The sequence below is a fragment of the Drosophila virilis genome, chromosome X (genome assembly GCF_030788295.1).
Source record: "Drosophila virilis strain 15010-1051.87 chromosome X, Dvir_AGI_RSII-ME, whole genome shotgun sequence".
Classification (NCBI taxonomy): Eukaryota; Metazoa; Arthropoda; class Insecta; order Diptera; family Drosophilidae; genus Drosophila; species Drosophila virilis.
The window spans coordinates 13283883-13304576 of NC_091543.1; the positions used below are offsets into that span (position 1 = coordinate 13283883).

Below are 20694 nucleotides of genomic sequence, written 5' to 3' on the forward strand. Positions count from 1 at the left end.
GTTGAGGCTCCAACCGGCGATTGGTTGGAGACTCAAATTTATATTTGCCTAGCAAATCGAAACTCGAGACAAAATTACTCGAGAGCTGCTTAGCCACATTATTTAATTTTAAGAATTGACTTCTCACAGAATTATACATTCTGGAGAAATCAATTTGCTTGTCGATGCATTCTGGGCACGACCAACGCAAGCCACCGCAGCCCTTCTTGGCAATAGCAGCGATCTTGTCGCAGTCACGCCCAGTGAGACCTGCACATTTAGCATGCATCATATTCTCACACAGCCAGCAATTAACAAATTGCGGCAGTGCAGAATCGTCAGCCTGCTTGAACGTGCACGGTTTCTTACAGCACGACATAATTATTAAATGCACAAGCAACTTGCGAGAGCGCAGAGCAAAACGAAACGAAAACGGTGCACAAGTAAACACTCAAAAAACAATTATTCGTACACAAACAAATTGTTTGGTGCGAAAAGCAATAGAAAGAATTTTGTGAGAGCGCGATGCACAAGCAGAAAGTATGCAGCGAACACACGCACAAACAAGTGTATGCACAGGGGAGCACAAAGGCAAAAGACTTAAAACAGCCAATAACAACAAACACGGAACTGACGCCGCGTTTTATAAAATGTAATAATTAACAGACACGCTGCACAACAGATGACACTTTGCACAGTTTATAAAAGCTTTTTAAATAAAGCACCGAAAAATGCAAAATTTTGAAATATAAAGCAAGATAAAAGCGCAAAAATATATAAAAATCTTGGAGCACAAGTAAAACACGTCAATCACTCTCAACTGAGAACTCTCTCATCTTTATTTTCTTTTAGCTCTGGGCTACTAGCGCACATTCATTAATAAGTGATAAGAGTATTTAATCAATAAAATATATGCACAAGAATGTTGGCCTCTTGTGTCTGTGACAAACATTGTCAACGGTAGATGTTACCCCATGGTTTTGGGGTACAGGGTATAATGACTGGCAATTTGCGCATGCGCCAAAGGGCGTAGACGGCCAGCCAGCCAACCCATATCGAGACCCGTAATGGTAGCTGCCACTGGCTCAAATCACAATGCGTGCAACATTGTTGCAGTTGCACTTTGCAATTGCCTGAAGTGTGCCAGTGCCAACGGTGGGGCAAAGGAGTGGGTGGCTAGCAGACTCGCAGACTGTGTGTTTAATCTGTGGAATATATTTTGTCAACAAATGAGCAATGCACTGCGCGAAAATTGCAGTGAATGCCAAATGTTCATTAAGTATAAGAAAAAATAAGAATACACACTTATCTAAGTATTTACTTTAGTTGAAACGCTTAGGATTTATTGTGCTGTCAAGTGTTGCCACCTGGCTAGGCAAGGCACATCTGGCAGCATCAAGCACTTGACACTCAATTGTGAATTAAACAATTTCCTTCAATGGCCCTGCCAGGCTGTCAATGCGGTGCTGCCAACTCGGCGCGATGTAAATTGCGCAGAGTGAAAACGAAATTGCAATTTAACTGCTTGTCAAACTAACATGAACTTTGACAGCTAGCTAGCGATCATGTGCCTGACACTCCAAATATAAATATGTACATATGTTTGTGAATTGATAAACTCAATTTGATAGAGAAAGTCCTACGAAATTAAATTAAATTATATATAGTATAGTAAATCGAAGCATTTGATTTCAATGAATGCAATGTCCGCGTGCCGTTGACCACTGTGCGCTGTGCTCCCGATTTCTCAATGAAGCACCGTGCTGGCCATTAACATTTTTTGGACATGCCAAGACTGCAATTACAACAACAACAACAACAAGACGAAGACAAGAGACTGCACAAATAAAAGAGAAAAAGCTGTGCGTATTCGTAGAATAAGCCAATGCTCATGATGATGATGTTGCTGCCAGATGATGATGATGATGCTGGTGATGCTGGTGATGCTGAGACGCTACACTTGAATGCCTGAAATGCCACGCCCAGCAGCAGCAACCACAGGTGACAAGGCAGGTGGCAGCGTCTCGTCTGGAATGTCAAACGTTTATTTGTCGGTAATTAAATTTGAAAATGATTTAAATTTCACCAGCGAATATTTGGAATTGGACTTAACACTTTCTTCTCTTGGCCAGGCCACGTTCCTAACACCAAGCCCAAAACAAAATCCGTACCCAAGCCACAGACACAACACACACACACACACACACACACACACACACACACAGATAGACGCAGACAGACACAGTTACAGCCTCTGGCCGGCAGGTGGGGCCACCCGCAAGCGCAGTTTTGTATGTTGCATGCACGCCCCGCTTCGCCTTCCCCTCCACAGCAGCGGAGAGTCCCAAGCGCAATTCAATGATCAATTCGTCTGATTGGAAGATTTTGTTTTCTATTTGCAATTGATTGATGCTCTTTTCTTTTGGCTGGCAGGCAAACGCAAAGCCAAATGTCGTGGAGCTGCACATGGCCAGCAAGTGTGTGCGTGTGTGTGTGTGTGTGTGTGTGTGTGTGTGTGTGTGTGTGTGTTTTTGTCCATATCCCATTAAGTTTTGTTTGGCTCAATTGAACCGATGAAGAATGCCAAACTGGAAGTGCTTCTCAATGCATACAACAATTGTTACTTGAATAATCATCATTGTGGTTGCAATTCGTTTTCTCGATTTGCTGGGCAGGCGCATGTCTATATTGAAAAAGTGAAAATAACTAAGCTGTGTGGGGTATTCGAGTACCCAGATACGAATTTTGAGTGCGTTGATTGACCTTAAAGGTCTTACGGACAATTCGTTTCCATATGATCAAATGATGGTTGAACATGGCTTGATGGATACAACTTTAATTGATTTTAAAGTATCTATATTTGTACATATACTTTTAAAGTGGTCGTACATCCAGATGTACGACAACGAGTGAACAGCTAAAATCCAATGAAGGCTATCTGACAAGCTGCACCAAGTTCTTAAGCTTCACTTGTGATTACATCAAGATGTATGAATAAGTGCACATAAAAAAGCTAGTAGAAACTGTACCGAGCATACATCAAGATGTATGCATACTTGTGTATAGACTTTTAAAGCCATACATCAAGATGTGCATGAATAAAAGGTAGATGAAACAGTTCCGACATAAAATAAGCTGTTTATAAGTGCGTACATGTCTTTGTACAGCCATACATCAAGATGTATGCATGCTTGTGTACAGACTTTTAAAGCCATACATCAAGATGTGCATATATAAAAGGTAGTGGAAACAGTTTCTACATAAAATAAACTGTTGTCAGGTATGTGCAATTGCTTTGAGCATAAGTTCAGCAAGCATACATCTAGATGTACGAGTGCAGCATACATGAAATCACAGCTGAAATGCTCGTCTACTCACTTCTATTTACGCGGCTTGCTCATGTGTGTGTGCCAATACTTTGAGTCAAGTGTGTGGAACTGTGTCAGTTCATTATTGTTTTTGATCAATGATTGTAGTAAAAAGTTTGTTTATGGAACCATTCGATGCATTCGGCTTGCAACGCTTTGTGCGGTTGCCTAAATTATGCGCAGACAGATGCCTGTGCGTGCCCTTGCGGCTGCATCATCCATCTTGCCACAAACTAGCGGCACACGAGTCGATTTCATTCATTTGTTTGCGCATGCGTGGCACAAACACTTTGCATATTTCACAAGCATCGTCTCGTCTGGCTTGGAATGGAATAGTCTCGGCTGGGATTGGTCCCGGTCTGGTACAGCATTTCGAATGCCGCACTTCGTGATGCTATTTGCTGATCTATGATTTTGTTTTCATTTGGAAAGTGCGTGTGTTTTTTCTTTTTTCTGTAAAAAGTAACACTTGAGAGTCCATGACTTGGGTGTAGTATGTGTGTTGAATATTTTAAGCAATCGGTCTATAAGTTCATGTTTGTTTTGATAGATATGTGAGAACAGGTAGATAGCTCTTTTGGTGTTTAACAAGATTTATATGCTTTGATTAATAGAAGTGTAATTATAATTTTTATATATTATAATCGAGAGACCTACATATTTGAGATAATGTATAAAAGATCTGTAGAACTACTCTTAGGCTATAATTTCATGGTTTAAAGTTGGAACTTTGTGATCAGATCTCTAGATATAGAATGTCTTAATAGATATGAACTGTTTGGGTCTTCAGATATTTAAATGTATCTATATGTGTAAGACTGTCCATAGGACATATAGAATTGTCTTCCGGATATAATTTCGTGGTGGGAATATATGATCAAATAGTGAATATTTGAAAAATGTGTATAATATAGATTGAAATGCGGATTGAGCTATATGATTTGATATGTAGATATTACTGAAGAACTGTATGGCCTAAGCAATATGTACTTTAGATCCTTATCATAAAAATAGGAAATCAAATTCTGTATGTGAGGTTTTAAATACCATATAGATCACAATGAATTACATGATTAGATCTATAGATAGTTAGATAGATAGATAGATAGATGGATTGATAGACAGATAGATAGATAGATAGATAGATGGATAGATAGATAGATGGATTGATAGACAGATAGATGGATAGATATCTAAGTGTGTTTCGCTGTTTTGGGTATCTGTAGCATATGCCTCGACTGGCTGGGAACTTTCATATACGATTTACAGTTCCACAAAAGTGACCAAGAGAAAAGAGCTGAACATAAGTAGTACATGTGTAGTTAAACACCACAGAGAATGGCGCCTCTGGGCAATGGCTCAATGGTCAACTCAAATGCTCGATATGAGAATCTGTATGAGTGTGAGCATGAGGTTGAGTATGCGGCTGAGCGTATGAGTGTATGGGTGTATGAGCATGAGTACACGTGAGTCTCTGAGTGCCTGTTCGCACGCCCAATTTGCCAGAAAGCAGCAGCAGCAGAAGAGACAAACAAAATAAAAGAAGTTTAAAAGTAAAAATACAAAAAAAAACAAAATTTCAAAATTGAGGCATGACAGCAATAACAATAGCCATAATTGATGGGTGGACCGCTTCGGTGCACCCTTCGCCTCGCTATCGCCCGCTCTGGACATTCGCGACAGTGGAGCGGTAGAAGAATCTTTTGGACAGCGGCTAATTGACTTTCAATGTTTGGACCTGCTTTTTGGCACTGAGAAAGTGAAATTGATCGCACGGCAAGTGGCACTTGCCGCTTGCCACATGCCACATGCTGCATGCCTCTAGAGTGCTGTTCGACTTTTGAGTGTCTTTTTGGTGACTTAAGAGTTGCAACGATTTTTTTTCAGGGCATGCTAAGGAGCTGGCAAAGGCGCAAGGAACAAGTTGCAACAGCAGAGGAGGGCGGTAAAGGGGCAGTAGGTAGTGGCTAGGAGGGGGCGGGGGGGAGATGGAAGGGAGCAGCAGAAGCTGAAGAAGAGTAGCCGCTTTCTAAGCCGCCTTAGCTGCGCTGATGCGGCTGCTGGGATGAGTTGCATGAGTTGCAACTTCAGCTTTTACCACGCATGCCGGCGACACTTAAAAGCGAAACGAAACGAAACGAAACGAGCAAATATCAACAACAACAACAACAACAACACCAACAACAACAAGCTGTAAGAATTCTCTGGGCAAAAATGCGCACAGCGTCAGATACCCTGTAATTTGGCAAGCAATGCCGCAGCCGCTTCGCTCTGAGGCTATGCACAACATTACCTCAAAACGATTTTGGCAACCGGAAACAGTCGAAACTTAACATTAATAAAACATTGTAAATCTCTTAATAATATATATAATATATAAACATTGACTTCAAGAGTTCCAAAAACAATATTTACTGATAAAGTAATATTAAGAAAAGTTGTAGCAAATGCAAAAGATATTTGAATAAATGATCAAGAATCAAGGCTTTATATTGATTAACATATATATGGAGTGGGGGATAAAACCTGATACAAGGAAAGCTTTCTACTTACTATAATATCAGAGCATGCCCCTTTTCAAGCACTTGGCCAATTACAGGGTATGACAACAATGGTGGCAACTCGACTAGCAACGGCAATAACCCAATTCTTTGGCTGCATTTCCGTCGCATTGCCAGTGAACTACTCCAAAGGGCCAATTGGCGACGGCAACTGCCACAGCCACAGCCGCAGCGACTGAGACTTTGACTGCGACTTTGACTTGCAACTGCAACGTTGGAGGAGAGGCAGGTGACGGAGGCGACACCCAGACTCTCAACTGGCGAGCTGCAATGGTGTAAAAAAGTGTCTTCTCATTGCTTAATGGCAGCCGTTGCTACTGTTTCTCGGCTTTTTTGTAGCTGTTGTTGTTGTTGTTGTTGTTGTTTTGTGTCGTTTTCACTTTGGCCAACGCTGCAGTTGCAGTTGCAGTTGCAGTTGCCACCTTGTAACCCGGCAATAATGGACACACACATGCGACCGATTGCAGCCAGCGCAAAGGTTATTGCAACAGCAGCAACAACAACTTGCAATAGCTTGCAACAACAACAACAACAACAACAACAACAACTGCAACTTGCAGCTGCATGCGGCAGATGACAAACGACAGCCACTCGATGATGAAGTGTCAATGCAATGAAAACTAAACTAATAAATTGTGAGAGCGACCCAAATAGCTGGCTAGAAACCTGGCGTGGCAAAGAGGATTTTACTGGGCGTTGATGGGCTTAACTGCAACAGAGGGCCGCTGGGAAGGGGCAAGGGAGTGTGTGTGGGGGAGGGGGGTAGGGGGGGCTCAAACTGTGCAACTGTGCAACTGTGGGAGCCCAAAAACATTGAGCTATGCAAATGAATCCACCTGAAAGCCGCTGACCACCGCATAAATTTTCACAAATACAAAAATGAGAAAAAAACGAAAAAAAAAACCAAAAAAAAAAAAAAAACTAACATCACGTTTATCATGGAAATCCGCCAGAGATTGTTTATTGTGTTGTGGGTGCACACACACACACACACACACACACACACACACGCACAGAAATATGCATGTGTTTCATGTGTATTTCATACCAAAGTTATTCATTCATGGCATCATGGCATTTGGAGCTCGCGTTTTATTCAAATCTGGGCTTGTCACAATTTACCCAATTATACACTTAGCGAAAAAATGTCAAACTTGTTTTAGCAATTCGCTATTTCGAACAGTTGGAAATACTTCTTATTTTCACATATATTTTTAATAAATCGAAGTAAAGTATCTAGAAAACTATTCTAGAAATATAAATACCTACAGTTTAGTAAAAGTTAGTGTCAAATTTGATACGCAGATGACGGAAACGCCCAATTCCAAACGATTGAAAGTTGAGAGTCAGATAACAGAAAGATTAAAATTTGACAAGCAGATAATTAAAGCTTAAAAGCTAATGTCAAATATGAACGACAACTAATTGACAGTCCATATCCATACAGCTTAAAGGCTGGTGTCAAATTTGACAGGCAGATCAGAGAAAATGCATATGCCTACAATTTAAAAGCTAGAGGCAACATTGTCATATCCCTAGAGCTTCAAAGCTGATGTCCAATCTGACAGATGAGAGAAAGTCTATATCCTTTCATATTAAAAGCTAGTGTTAAATTTGACAGACAGATGAAAGATCATCCATATCGCAACAATTTAAAAGCGAGCGTAACATTTTATAGGCAGAAAACTTACGACTTAAAAGCTAATGTCAAATTTGACTGACATATAACTTAAAATCCATATCTCGTTAGCTTCAAGGCATATGCCAAATTTGACAGGCTGATGAAAGAACACTCATAGCCCAGCAATTGAAAAGCCAGTGTCAAATATAGCTAACTAATAATGCTTAAAATCCACATTCTCACATCATTAAACTCTGATGGTCTCAAGTTGATCTATTGATTTCGCTCTATGTTCATCTCGGTCTAGATGAGCACTGCGAGATCATCAACAGAATGTCGTCAGCCTACAGCTGCTTTATGCTTTCACATCATTTATCTCAGATGAGAGATGCAACAGATTTTGAGCTAAGACTCATGGCCACTGGGGGCGGCGGACCAAGTAATCCCGGCCAGACTTCCTGTTACTTTCGGAAAGATGTTGGGGCTGATGGACAAACGGGGAGACCTTCGCTGGCGCAGCATGCCACCAAATTTGGTCAGTGTCAACTGGCCGACTGGCCCCCCAGATGCCCTCCCGCGCCCCACTTCAATCCCGCGGCCCATAAGCTGGCCAGGCATCTCTTTCTTTCTTTCTTTCCGACATAGTCAGCGTCAATGTGTGTGAAATTGAAGCGCAATTCAAGTCTGCGGCTGGTGAAAGTAACAAGATACTTTTAATAAGACATCTGAGCAGTGTGTGTGTGTGTGGAGGGAAGGGGAAGGGGAGATTGGGTTGGGTTGATGGCAAATGCGGGGAAGCGGGCAGCGGGCAGCGGGCAGCGGGCAGCGTTTACTTAAAATGCGTGCGGCGTGCGCCCAACAATTAAGCGGCAGCCAACCGGGCAATGGGAACCTGCCACAGCCAGAGTTGCCTCAGCCTCAGCTTCGGCTTTGGCCTCGGCCAGAGCCAGAGATGTAGCCCGTAGCCCTTGCCCCTTGCCCCTGGCCCAAATGGCGGCAGAGCCGCTTTGATGATGAGCCACAAATTTTGTTGTGTTGTGGCCTCAGCGATTGCAGCTTGTCGCCGGCGCATGCAAAGCTAGCAAAATAATAATTGAGCAGCCACCATTTGGCAGACTTTGTGGCGGGACTCACCCAGGCAACAGTCGCGTCCGCGTGTTACTTAATGTGCCCCGATAGACGAAGACGACGCAGATGCTCGCAACTGGCAACTCGCAACTGGCAACTGGCGACTGGCTCCAATTGCCAATCTCAGGCGGAACCAACTGGCTTCTGGCCGTCCCCCCAGTTGGCCAGTTGACCAGTTGACCAGCTAGCAGCTAGCAGGTTGCGATGAAATTACTCCAATTTCGAGACAAGTATTTTTGGTCATATTTAGCAAACAGGAATCGAGCTGCGAGCTGCGAGCATCGCAGTTCCTAAAGCTGCCAGCTCGACTTGAAATGGCGATGAAATCGCTGCTCACCCAAGCGCACTGGTTCAGGCGATACACACACACACACACACACACACACACATACGTCATACATGTGTGTATACACATGCAATATAATGGATCTTGTCGTCCTCGGATGAGTTGACCAAGTGTTTAAGTAACTGTCAACGAGGCTCCGGGTTCGAATCTAAAACTTGGACTGGAGCCGAGGATAATATATTATTAGTTAATATTAGCACAGCAATATTAATAATAATAATAATAATTATATCAATAATAATAATAATAATAATAATAATAATAATAATAATAATAATAATATCAGTAATAATAATAATAATAATAATAATAATAATAATATGAGTAATAATAATAATTATAATGATAATAATAATAATAATAATATTAAAAATAATTATTTACTTTTTTATTACGTTTAAATAGACTCCTTTACGGATAACGACAATCGATTGGCATTCAATAAAAATCTTTGATGCCAAAAAGGATTTCGGTTTTGCATTAACCAATATCAAGTTTTTTTTTTAAATCTCGGGAAATATGTATTCTGACTATGTTTTTTGTTGCGAAATGTTTAGTCTTAAGGCTAATGACTCGAGTAAATCGGGAAAGATTCGGAAATGATATACCGTATTGGACTCTAAGAAATCACGACTAGCGACTGGCATAAACATATAGATATTTGATAGGGGCAAAAGCAGATGTTGGGTACGAATAGGCTTGTGGCTTTGGGAGTTTTAGATGCAGCAGGCTAATATATCTTTGGCATGACAATTTCGTTGCAATTCAATGCGTTTGGTTACACTGTGCAATATTTGAATGCGCCTGCTCTGGCTGTAACGCAACCAGAGCAACTGCAGCAGAGTACAGAGAACATTGGGCGACGGGAATGGAGAGAATGGAGACGGAGTTGTGGCGACGACAGTGTCATCGCCATTGTCGCTGTGCTGGCCAAAGCTAAAACCGAACCAAATGCGAAAATATTTTATGGAAAAGTGGAACAATCGATTAAGCATTACAACAACAATACGAATGGAAAAGCAAGCGCACAGATGCGGCAGCTGTTATTAGGGCAGCGAGCGGTGCCGCCCAAGCACCAACAGAGCAATAAATACCCACATATGAATGTCGAAAACCCACCCAGAAGGGCATTTGGTGCACCTACAAGCGGCGCACTTGATTGATGCGGCACGACAGCAAAAACAATGAGGCGGCAGCAGCAGCAGCAACAGCAACAGCAACAACTGCGGCAGCAGCACAATTGTGGTGGCAATTGGTGGTGCGGCTGGTGGTGCGGTGCATAGAAAGTGCAAACAGTTTTGAGGACTTGTCCAGCGATGCGTCTGCAACTGAAAGTTGCCCCGTCTGCCCAGTATAAACAAACAGACGAATGGGGAAACCGATTGCCGCTGACAACAAACGCATGCCACGAGCAACAGCAACAGCAGCAGCTGCAGCGGCTGCGGCGGCGGCGGCGGCGGCGGCAACATCAGCCGGCAAAGCCGATACCGATAGCGATACCGATACCGATACCGCAATGCCGTATTTGTATTCGTGTCTCAGTGTGTCTCACTTTTTGCTGCCCATCAATGTAAAGAAGAAATTTCGCCGTCAGCAGCAGCAACAGCAACAGCAGCAACAGCAGCAGCGGCAGCAGCGCGTCGGCAGCGCTGCTTGCCTCGTGGCCGTCGGCGCCGTTGCGCATGCGAAGTGTTTCGCTACGAGAAAGCAGGTGGATGCAGCATTCGGCGCTTAACCACGGCGCGAACCAGACGCGTTTCTCAACCACAACGCTTGCCGCTCGCTGACCAAGTCGCCAGGCCAACTAACAGAAAGCCAACTGCAAATAAATAAACAAAAGAAATATTATTACAAAATACGGCCAAAACAATCACAACAATAAACTGATAAATCGTTCTTTTTTTTTTTTGGCCAAGTGCAAACATTTTTTTTTATAAACAAAAAAACAAAAAAAAAATAAAAATAAAATAAATAAAAACAAGTCAAGAAGCAGAGAAACATTTCTGTGCGCGAGTGTGTTTTGTGTGTGTTCGAACGCGCGTGTCCTTCATTCATTTTTTTTTTGCAGTTCATTCATAATTACTTTTTTTTTCTCAATTTTGTTGTTAGTTTGTTTCGGCATCATCCAACTTATTTTTTTTTTGTTTTGCAATTTTGTTGTTATTTTCATATATATATATATATTTTTTTGTCCGAATAAACTGTGTGCACATTGTGCGCGCCCCGCTGCATCTCGTTAATTGGCCGCGCGCAACTCGAACTGCAACAACAACTGCAATTAGCAGCTACCGAGCGGCAACATTGTCAACAGCAACAGCAACAACAACAGCAACAACAACAACTAACAACAACAACTGCTTTCGAAAGTCGCATCGAGCACATCCTGTTGTTCGGCATTGCATCAAATTTGGAATTGGAGCCGAGCTCTTGTGGCACAGGTAAGTGTTGCACCGGGCTACCCGCCACACACAATTGGGGCCAGTGGGTGCTGTCGAACAGCCCAGCTCCAGACGGCACCAGACTTGACTTCAATCTGATTCATAGATTGTATAATCGAATAGTCTGAGAGCCTAGTCGCAGCAGGAGCAATCGAATTATTCACAGACACATTTATTTGAGGGTATTTTTTTTTTTTTTTTATAAATAATTTGTCTAGAATTTGAGCAACAAAATAAGGTAATAAATGAAAAAATTAAATAAAAAATGAATTGATCTAAAAAAAAATAACGTTCTTGAATTCAAAAACTCGAATTTCCAATGAATACTTCAATAGAGTTCAAATAATTCTTAATTTAGTATCTACTATCCATCTCAATGTATCTATAACTCAAAGATTTTTCGAAGCTTTCATCTCATGTCCATATTGATTTTCATAGAGTTCATATATGAGATCATACATATATATATATATTCCTTAAGAGTGATCCAAGAGATCCATTGAATTTGATTGAATGTTTGAGAACTTCTGCTTTGAATACAAGGATACGGCTTGGATTCTGTAATATTCGAGCCGTAGCTCAAAGAAGGTCCTTAATTGGTAAAAAAAAAGTTATAATATTTGATAACAATTACTCTTGGATAATTTGGTAACGACTATTTAAATTAGATCCAAAAATGTTTTAGTTGTAGGAAATAAAGCTAAAATGACTTTATATTGATAAGAACAAATGAGAAACTGAACCAAAAGACAGTTTAATTTGGTAGAATCCAGAGATAAATATGCAGATACAGAGAGAGAATATGTACTTCTCTATAAAATAGGTCGTATATCATAAAAATTTCAATAAATAAACTATATGTCATATATTTTATGTGATATAATATTTCACATATATTATGATAATAATTAGCACATGGATAACACATTCTTGAGCTTCTGTTGAAGTAATATTTCAAATAATGTCACTTGTCCAAGTGGAATTTGGGTGGAATACGAGTGGTCGCCTTCCCTTTCTCGCATTATCTTCATGGTATATGGCCATGCTTATTATGGGCATGCCAGGCCTTCCTTTCCCCCCTCTCTAATGATCTTTGCTTCCTTCATCAACCGTCTGTCTCTTTTGCCTGGTCTACTGAAAGTGGCCAGTCTTCTGTCTTCAGTCTTCAGTCAGACTTGAAGTCTTCTAATTGCTCGACTCGTATTTGTCTTGGGCCTGTTGACGGTGACCCAATTGGCTGATGGAACACATTATTAACACATTTCACCTCGCCAGCACCTGACCAGGTGAATAAGTTGTCATTAAAGAGCTGCGGTTGCTTCTTCTCGCAGCCTGTCACTTGGTTTTTTTTTAGTGCTTTTTCTCTTCTTGTCTGTACTTTCAATTTGGTTGCCCAATGGGCAGCTTAGTTTTCAATTTGGGGCGTGGCAGCAACAGGGAAGGGGCAACGTGTAATGGGGTAGGGGCTAGGGAAGAGGTGAAACTTATTGTCAGCGCATGAATAAATGTCAAATCAATCAAACGAATCAGTCAATCAGTCAAGCGGCATTTTAACTGCAAAATTAATAGCAATAAATTATAATTAACCGAGACGCACACACACACATACCCTGCACACACAGTGAACACACACCTGAAAGCGAAAACGGCAATAATAAATAATAATACAAACAACAGCAACAGCAGCAACAACAACATCAACAGCAACATTTGTGAAAAGCTACAAAGTAAACACTTTCTAGTGTTTCAACAATTGTTGTTGTTGCTGTTGCTGCTGCTGCTGCTGCTTCTTCTTGCCACATTTCATTTCATTTGCTTTCCAACAACAATATATTGCAGGCAACAACAGCAACAGCAATAGCAGCAACAAAAGCGCGCACATGACAGCAAAAATAACGTATTAATTGCAGCTTATGCACATTAACAACAACATTAAAAACAGCAAACAACAACAACAAACAGCAGCAACAACAACAACGTGCCAGCTAGCAACATGCAGCGACAACAGCAACACTCACAGCAACAGCATCAACAGCAGCCGCAACAACACCGACAACAACAACAACAACAAAAACAACGTCAACAACAACAAGCACAACAACAACAACAACAACAAGAACAACAACAACAACAACAGCCAAATATCTTAAAGCAGCAACAACAGCAACATCAACAAATGCGTTCCCAAAGCTGTCGACAACGTCTGGGGATCAAAAAGATTTGGCTGCCGCTTATCATTTTCCTTTCACTGCAGGTGAGCAATAACAACAACAACAGCAACAACAACATAAGCTCCTTTTCATCAGCCACACACACATAATTTAAATCTATTGTAGCTAATGCCAAGCAGCAGCAGCAACAACAACAACAACAACAGGTGCAATAAATAATTGGCAATTCAACAAGTTCGATAATTGTCGATAATTATCGATAAGCGCATTTGTGTTCGAAGTGAAAGAGTTTTCGACTTATCGAGCTTTAAATTGTATTCATTTTTATTTGAAAGTTTCAAAAGAATCTAAAATTTTAGTTTGCTTTAGAATGTCGTAGATTAAATATCAGACATAGACACTATCCTCTAACGTTAGTTTTAATAAGATTTTGTTTGTTTTTAGTTTGAAGAGTTATCGAAGAGCGCGAGCTTTAAAGTAGCTTTAAGTAGTATCCGTTCTCATTTGAGTTAGCTCTGATATTTCGTAGGTTGAATATTCTGGCAGACATAGGCACAATCTTGGATCGTTAGTTTAATGTTAAGAAACTTAATTTTCAAACGATTATTATTCCCATGTCAGCTAAATGATAAGTGTTTGGGTTCTCTAGACAAAGTTATCCTAAGGCCTGAATATATGATATGAGTATAAAGTATATAATCTAGCTAATTTCTTAGTTCTCTATGGAATATCGAAGAATCGATTACAAAACGATTCATTAGTTGATCGATAATTAGTTATCGATGCTTTCGATAAGTTGTTTGGTTTCTTTGAGTAGCCATAATTGCCAGCTAATAAGAAAGTCTCTAAATTTAGATAGATCTATATTAAGATCAGGCTTACAATGTGCTATTCTGTTTTTTAAGGGTATTAAACGTAGTCATATGTTATCGATCAGACTAAAATCGATATATGAAAAGTCTTTCGCCTGGAGGTTTAATAAAACTCAACAATATATTATCTTCCCATGATTTCCACTAAACATATCTTCCCCACAAGCTCATAGAAAGCAAAGATTTGGCTGTTTATCCCATCAAGTGGGCGATCCGCGTTCCACGTTCCCCGTTCCCCGTTCCGCGTTCCTTCCTCCACGTTCCCCATTGTCAGGTCTATGACACAATTGAGACGTGGGCTCGAAAATGATTTCCCTTTCCTTGGCTGCACGATTGCTTCAACGGCCGCTGGCAAAAACTCTTCTTTTTTTTTGTTCATCTTTTTGTTTTTTTTTTTTTTTCTGGTATTTTTGTTTTCATTTTTCCCAGCCTCAGCTGCGTTCAACTTTGAACCAACGGCCAGATCTTGTCCAGGTTTTTGTGTGCTGCCAAAAAAAAAAAACAAAAAAAATAAGATTTTCGCATTCTCTGGACAAGAGAAGAGCTGCTGCTGCTGCTGCTGTTGCTGCTGCTGCTGTCGACGCTTTTTCACGTTTACTTTCTCTCGGAGTCAGAGTCGGAGCCGGAGCCAGACGGCAACTCGACATTTCAGCATTGGTCGAGGTCAAGATTAACAACAACAGCCGGCATTGGCTCTGGCACCAGCTTTGGCTTTGGCTTTGTCTTTGGTTCCGTCTTTAGCTCCGGCTCTGGCTGCCGCATCATTAGTTGTCGCATTAGCAGCAGCTGCTGCTGCTGCTGCTGCAGCAACAACAACAACAGCAGCTCACGACTTTTTTGCGCATTGCCCGTCGCCAAAATGGAAAACTTGGCACACATTTCTATTAACGCAGGCGCTGGCCTTCTAAAAACACCATACCCTGCCTCTCTATCCCTCCCCTACGGCAGCCAGCCTTGCGCCCACACAGCTTGCCGCCTCTTCCCCTCTCCGCCAGCTTCTGATGCTGCTCAGCGGCAACGCGTTCTATCGCATTGCGGAACCGGATCACGTGCATCATCAAAATCTAAAATCGAAATGAAACACCAGCCCCTACTTCCCTCTCTCTCTCTCTCTCACTTCACCCGCCCCCTGCCACCCTTCTCGCTGCCTCCTCGTTATTATTCATGTTCGTCTTCCATGGGCTGCTCCAAATCACGTTCCCGCTGCCGACTTGGCATGCAAAATTTATTTGGTGTTTTTTTGATATTTTTAGAATTTGTTTTTGCAACTCGTTTTGCCAATTTATCTGAGTGGATGTGTTTGTTATTGTCGTCTGCCGCCTGGGCATCATCACTTTCTACCTTAAACAGGATTGGGGCAGGATGCCACCGCGTAGCACGTCGCGCTGATTATGTGACATCCCCATTGAAGCCGCTGCTGGGAGAAAGTTGTTTTGGGCCCGCGGCACAGTTTGGTCCAAAGCAAATACTTGGCTTGCCTCTCTGGCCAGCTGGCCAGATAGACAGTCTGGCATTTACAGTGTCTGCCAAATGTTAAGTCGCTTCTACACTTGTCTCAACCCCTCGAACCTCAAACCAAAATAATCGAAAAAATATATATATATATACGTAAAAATAAAAATATATATATAAAATATTATTATAATGGCTCGCATTATTCCCGCCTAAAACAAGACTGGGTCTGTCTGTCAAATTTAATCTTGACTATATTTAGTCGATATTCTATTAAAATATATCTAAAATAAAGAAATCTAAAGTCAGCCCAAATAATATATTATTAATATGAATATTTCGAAAATGCTGTTAAATTTTAGAAAATGTTCATAAAGTCAGGATTAAGATAACTTGAGAGCGAAGAAGAAAATGTTTAGAAAATATTTTCGAAAAATATGCAAAAGTTTTAGTATTAAACTGAAAATGATATATAGAAAACAAGTCAGGCAAAGAATCAATGGAAAACGTTTTGTTGGATTGAACACGATCAAGTAATTAGCTTGCCTTGGATGCCAAACGATTCAAGTGTTCCATCCGGTTCTGTGCTGCTCCCCGTTTCTAGCCTTGACATCGTTTTGGCCAACGCGGATCTCTGGGCCAATTGGGTCGCTTGAGATGCTAGCAAAAAGAAAGAAGGAAGGAAAGAAAGAAAGAAGTATATATATGTATGGTAAAAAAGTGAAATTGTTACACTTTGCGCTGTTCTCCTTTGTTGTTGTTGTTGTTGTTGTTGTTGGTTTTCCTTATGCAATTGAATCGCAAGTCGCATCCGCCATTCGCCATTCGCCAGTTGCCAATTGGCAATTGGCATGCGACATGTGGCTGCTCCCATTGTACTTAGTTGAAATTCTTGCCATGCGCTCTATGTGTGTGTGTGTGTGTGTGTGTGTGTGTGTGTGTGTGTGCTCTGCTTCTTCTGCTTTGCTGACCCATTTACTCGGTTTCTGTGCAGCTCGCTTTGATCCGCGCGGATGAGGTTGAGGTGGTGAAGGCAATCGCTGGCGGCGGCAATGATGAGCTCTCCATGGGACTTAGCGAGCAAGACAATGAGGTGGATCAAATGGCACTCGAATCGGAACAGGAACAGCAGCAACAGCAGCAGCAGCAGCAACAACAGCAGCAGCAACAACAACAGCAACAGCAGCAGCAGCAGCAGCAACTACAACAACAACAACAGCAGCAGCAGCTGCAGCAGCAGCAACAATCCATGTCGGGGCCCAAGGTGCAGGTGCATTACCAGCACAATGGCCCGCCGCAGGCACCACCCGGTCTCAGTCTGGGCCTGGGCCCAGCTAGAAGTGAGTCTGCAGCAAGTCAGCAAAGTACATAACCAGCTAATCAATCTAATCCCATGCAATGCAGGCAACAACCATCAGAATATACCCATGAGCTTTGGACAGCCGTTTGGACCGCCGCCGCCGCCGGGCGCACAATTCTATAAGGGACCACCGCCGCCGGCACCGCAGCGTCCACCGCCGCCGCCGCCGCAGGTGCAGCAGGTGCAACAGCAGGTGCAGCAGGTGCAGGTGCAATCGCTGCCCGATCTGAGCGTGGGCGCCTCCAGCAACAACGAGATCTGGGCCTCGCCCGTTCAGGATATGCCCAAGATCGTTTCGCTGGACGTTAAGTGCGAGAAGAGCGGCATGAAGGTCTTTGTGCAGTTCGACAAGCCCTTCAATGGCATCGTCTTCTCCAAGGGCCACTACAGCAACATGAACTGTGTGCATTTGCCCTCCGGCCTGGGCCGCAGCTCGGCCAGCTTTGATATTGGACTGCACGAATGCGGCACCGCCGGCAACACCGACAACTACAATCAGGGCTACGGGCATGAGGCTGGCGGCGGTGCCGGAGCTGGCACGTACTTTGAGAACATCATTGTCATCCAGTACGATCCGCAGGTGCAGGAGGTGTGGGATCAGGCGCGCAAGCTGCGCTGCACCTGGCACGATCAGTACGAGAAAAGCGTCACCTTCCGGCCGTTCCCGGTGGACATGCTGGATGTGGTGCGCGCCGATTTTGCCGGCGACAATGTCGGCTGCTGGATGCAAATCCAGGTGGGCAAGGGTCCTTGGGCATCGGAAGTCTCCGGCCTGGTCAAAATCGGCCAGACCATGACCATGGTGCTGGCCATCAAGGACGATGACTCCAAATTCGATATGCTTGTGCGCAACTGTGTTGCCCACGATGGTAAACGTGCGCCCATCCAGCTGGTGGATCAGCGCGGCTGCGTCACCCGACCCAAGCTAATGTCACGCTTCACCAAGATCAAGAACTTTGGCGCGTCCGCCTCGGTGCTGTCGTATGCCCACTTCCAGGCGTTCAAGTTCCCCGACTCGATGGAGGTGCACTTCCAGTGCACCATACAGATCTGTCGCTACCATTGCCCGGATCAGTGCAGCGCCGAGACAAATCTACAGGATGTACACCATCTGCAGGTGGGGCCCGAGTCCCAGTATGGCCCGCCGCCGCCGCAGCTGCATGTGGATGCCTATCATGTGGCCAGTGCCATTGGCAAGCGACGCGACGAGCGACGCGTCCAGCGACGGGCACGCGCCGTAGCCGAGACCACGGAGCAGGTGGGCCTCAATCGCATCATCAAGGTGGTGTCCTCCGGCGATCTGACCTTTGCCATTGACGAGCAGGCGGCCGGCAACGGCAACGGCAATGGCAACGGCACCAACAACAGCAACACATTGCCCCAGACCATGGTGTTCCCGGTGCGAGAGGAGGGACTCATTTGCATGACCACGCCGGGCTTTGCCATTACGCTTATTGTGCTGCTGGGAATTTTGGTCACATCCTGCCTCATCTCGGCGGTGCTCTACGTACGCCTGAGGCCCTTCTCCAGCTTCACCGCCAAGGAGCGCGCCGTCGCCTTTACGAATCCACAGCTGGCGGCCGCCGCCCTGCCCGTCATCCATCTGCCGTCGCCGGCCGATGCACTGCCGGGCACGCTCTCCAAGAAGCGGGCGCTCTCATGAGCGACACGTACGGTATGATCCATCTCCGTTTCAGATTCCTTCCGCCTTCCCGCCTGAACTAGTTTAGGCCATCAAGTTTGCTAATTGCTATTGATTAGTTTAATGTTTGTCACAAATTTACAATAATTATATAGTTCATGCCGTTAACTGGGTTTCCCCGTTTCCAATCTCCGCAAATTCCAACAATTTTCCAACACTTATCCCAGCCCTTGCTCATTCTTCCTTTCACTCTCTCGCAATCTCTCTTTCTCTCTCTCACTTGATCTGTCTCTCTGTTGGTGGTAGTCAATTAAAAATGAAAAAGAAGAAGATTTAACACAATTTATAATATGCTTTAGCTTAAGTCTAGGTTCTACTTTAAATCGGTGCTAAGCCAATGCTCACAGTTCAAACATATGGCCAATCTGGCAACTCTATCAGCTCTGTTAGCTCTGTCCCTTTCATGCAACTGTCTCTCTTGCTATCCTTTTCTCTCAAGGTTCCTGCTCATAGCTAGTTAGAGTTAAGCAGGTGTGGCAACGCTATGTATTAGCCTGTCAATTGGTGCGTTGTTGCCATATGCGCAATGTACAACAAGGTGGCAAGGCTGGCAGCTATTCAAATTCAGCTCTGTGCTGCTGACGAACTTGCAAAGTCCATGGCAAACTTGCTGATAACTTTAACGGGCACTTGAGCTATTGGATCCACATGTTATAGACTCTTCTTAAGACTATCTTAATACATATACTTACAATATGCTTATACTTATATGCACGCATTAGACATATGTGTGCGTGTATTTCAATTAGTCACTAAATATTTTAAGTGTTTTAAACTTAGTCTAAGCTCCGGATTCGATTCTTTGATCCACAGACCCTTCGATCCTTGATTTAACATCTGGTTTATTTATAATTGTTGCCTCATATGGAGCGTATCTAATTTATACTTCTATTTATTTATTTATTTTACCACCTAGTTGAATCCGACATAACCCGTTTTTTTATTACGAGTATTTGTTTTTTTTTGTTTTTTTTTTTGTATTAATATTATTATTATTATTATAATTGTAATTCCTGCAAGCAGAGAAGGAAATTAAGTTAACAACGTATTCAATAAATCGTTTATAACAACACATATCGGACACTTTAATCGAATTCCTTAGCTGAATAATACAAATACCGAGCGTACGAGTACTCACATAACCTTTATATCCAATTATCTATTTACTTATTTACGAAATGTACGAATTACAAATACAGCATTGCATGTATGTACGAGCAAAACCAATAAACGACAATTATAAAAGAGTTATATTATGCTGTTTTATTTATTTTTATTACGATCCAACATGATAAACTGCTGAAGGAGCTTCTCTCTGTTGCTGCACTTATCTCTGTTTAACTCCATATCAGAGTGGATGTCAAGTTTACGTGTGACCAATTGTTATCAAATCTCCATCAGATTTACCAAGGTGGCAACGCTGCAAGACGCATTCTTAGCCGCCTAAATGCATGCAGCGAAAATTGTGCCTTAGGCTTATGACAATCCAAGGTATATAAACCCCTATTTAAATTTCAAGCGTTATTTAAAAATATTAAATCGAATATATTTCAAAGGGGTATTGGACAAAAGTATTCCGAGCTCCAGATGATGATAAAGTTTGCTTCTTCATAACTTTCGGCAGTACTTTGCTTCAGAATTCTTGATTACCTTTGGTATTTAAAGACCAATCTTTATGTCAGGGCCAAGATTTCAT

The 20694-nt window shown here is 42.6% G+C and overlaps 1 protein-coding gene and 1 long non-coding RNA gene across 2 annotated transcripts; one reads left to right on the forward strand and one right to left on the reverse strand.

Annotated features, from left to right (window-relative positions):
* Positions 1-789: 789 nt before the first annotated feature.
* LOC116652182 (uncharacterized) lies at positions 790-1493 on the reverse strand. The gene is made up of 2 exons (XR_004305182.2): positions 1301-1493; positions 790-1220 (listed from the first exon to the last, which is right to left on the reverse strand). It is a non-coding gene; the product is annotated as an uncharacterized lncRNA (long non-coding RNA).
* Positions 1494-10519: 9026 nt separating this feature from the next.
* Positions 10520-20070, forward strand: dy (transmembrane protein dusky). The gene is made up of 4 exons (XM_070209636.1): positions 10520-11441; positions 13281-13695; positions 16931-17276; positions 17341-20070. The coding sequence occupies exons 2-4, from the start codon at positions 13435-13437 to the stop codon at positions 18957-18959; spliced, it is 2226 nt and encodes a 741-aa protein (XP_070065737.1). The 5' UTR covers positions 10520-11441; positions 13281-13434; the 3' UTR covers positions 18960-20070.
* Positions 20071-20694: the final 624 nt, after the last annotated feature.

Bases quoted from the DNA above. Each gene is read 5' to 3' on its own strand.
- dy (XM_070209636.1), top strand. From the start codon at position 13,435: ATGCAGCGACAACAGCAACACTCACAGCAACAGCATCAACAGCAGCCG. The intron at 13,696-16,930 runs GTGAGCAATAAC...GTTTCTGTGCAG, and splicing joins TCATTTTCCTTTCACTGCAG to CTCGCTTTGATCCGCGCGGA. The intron at 17,277-17,340 runs GTGAGTCTGCAG...CATGCAATGCAG, and splicing joins GGGCCTGGGCCCAGCTAGAA to GCAACAACCATCAGAATATA.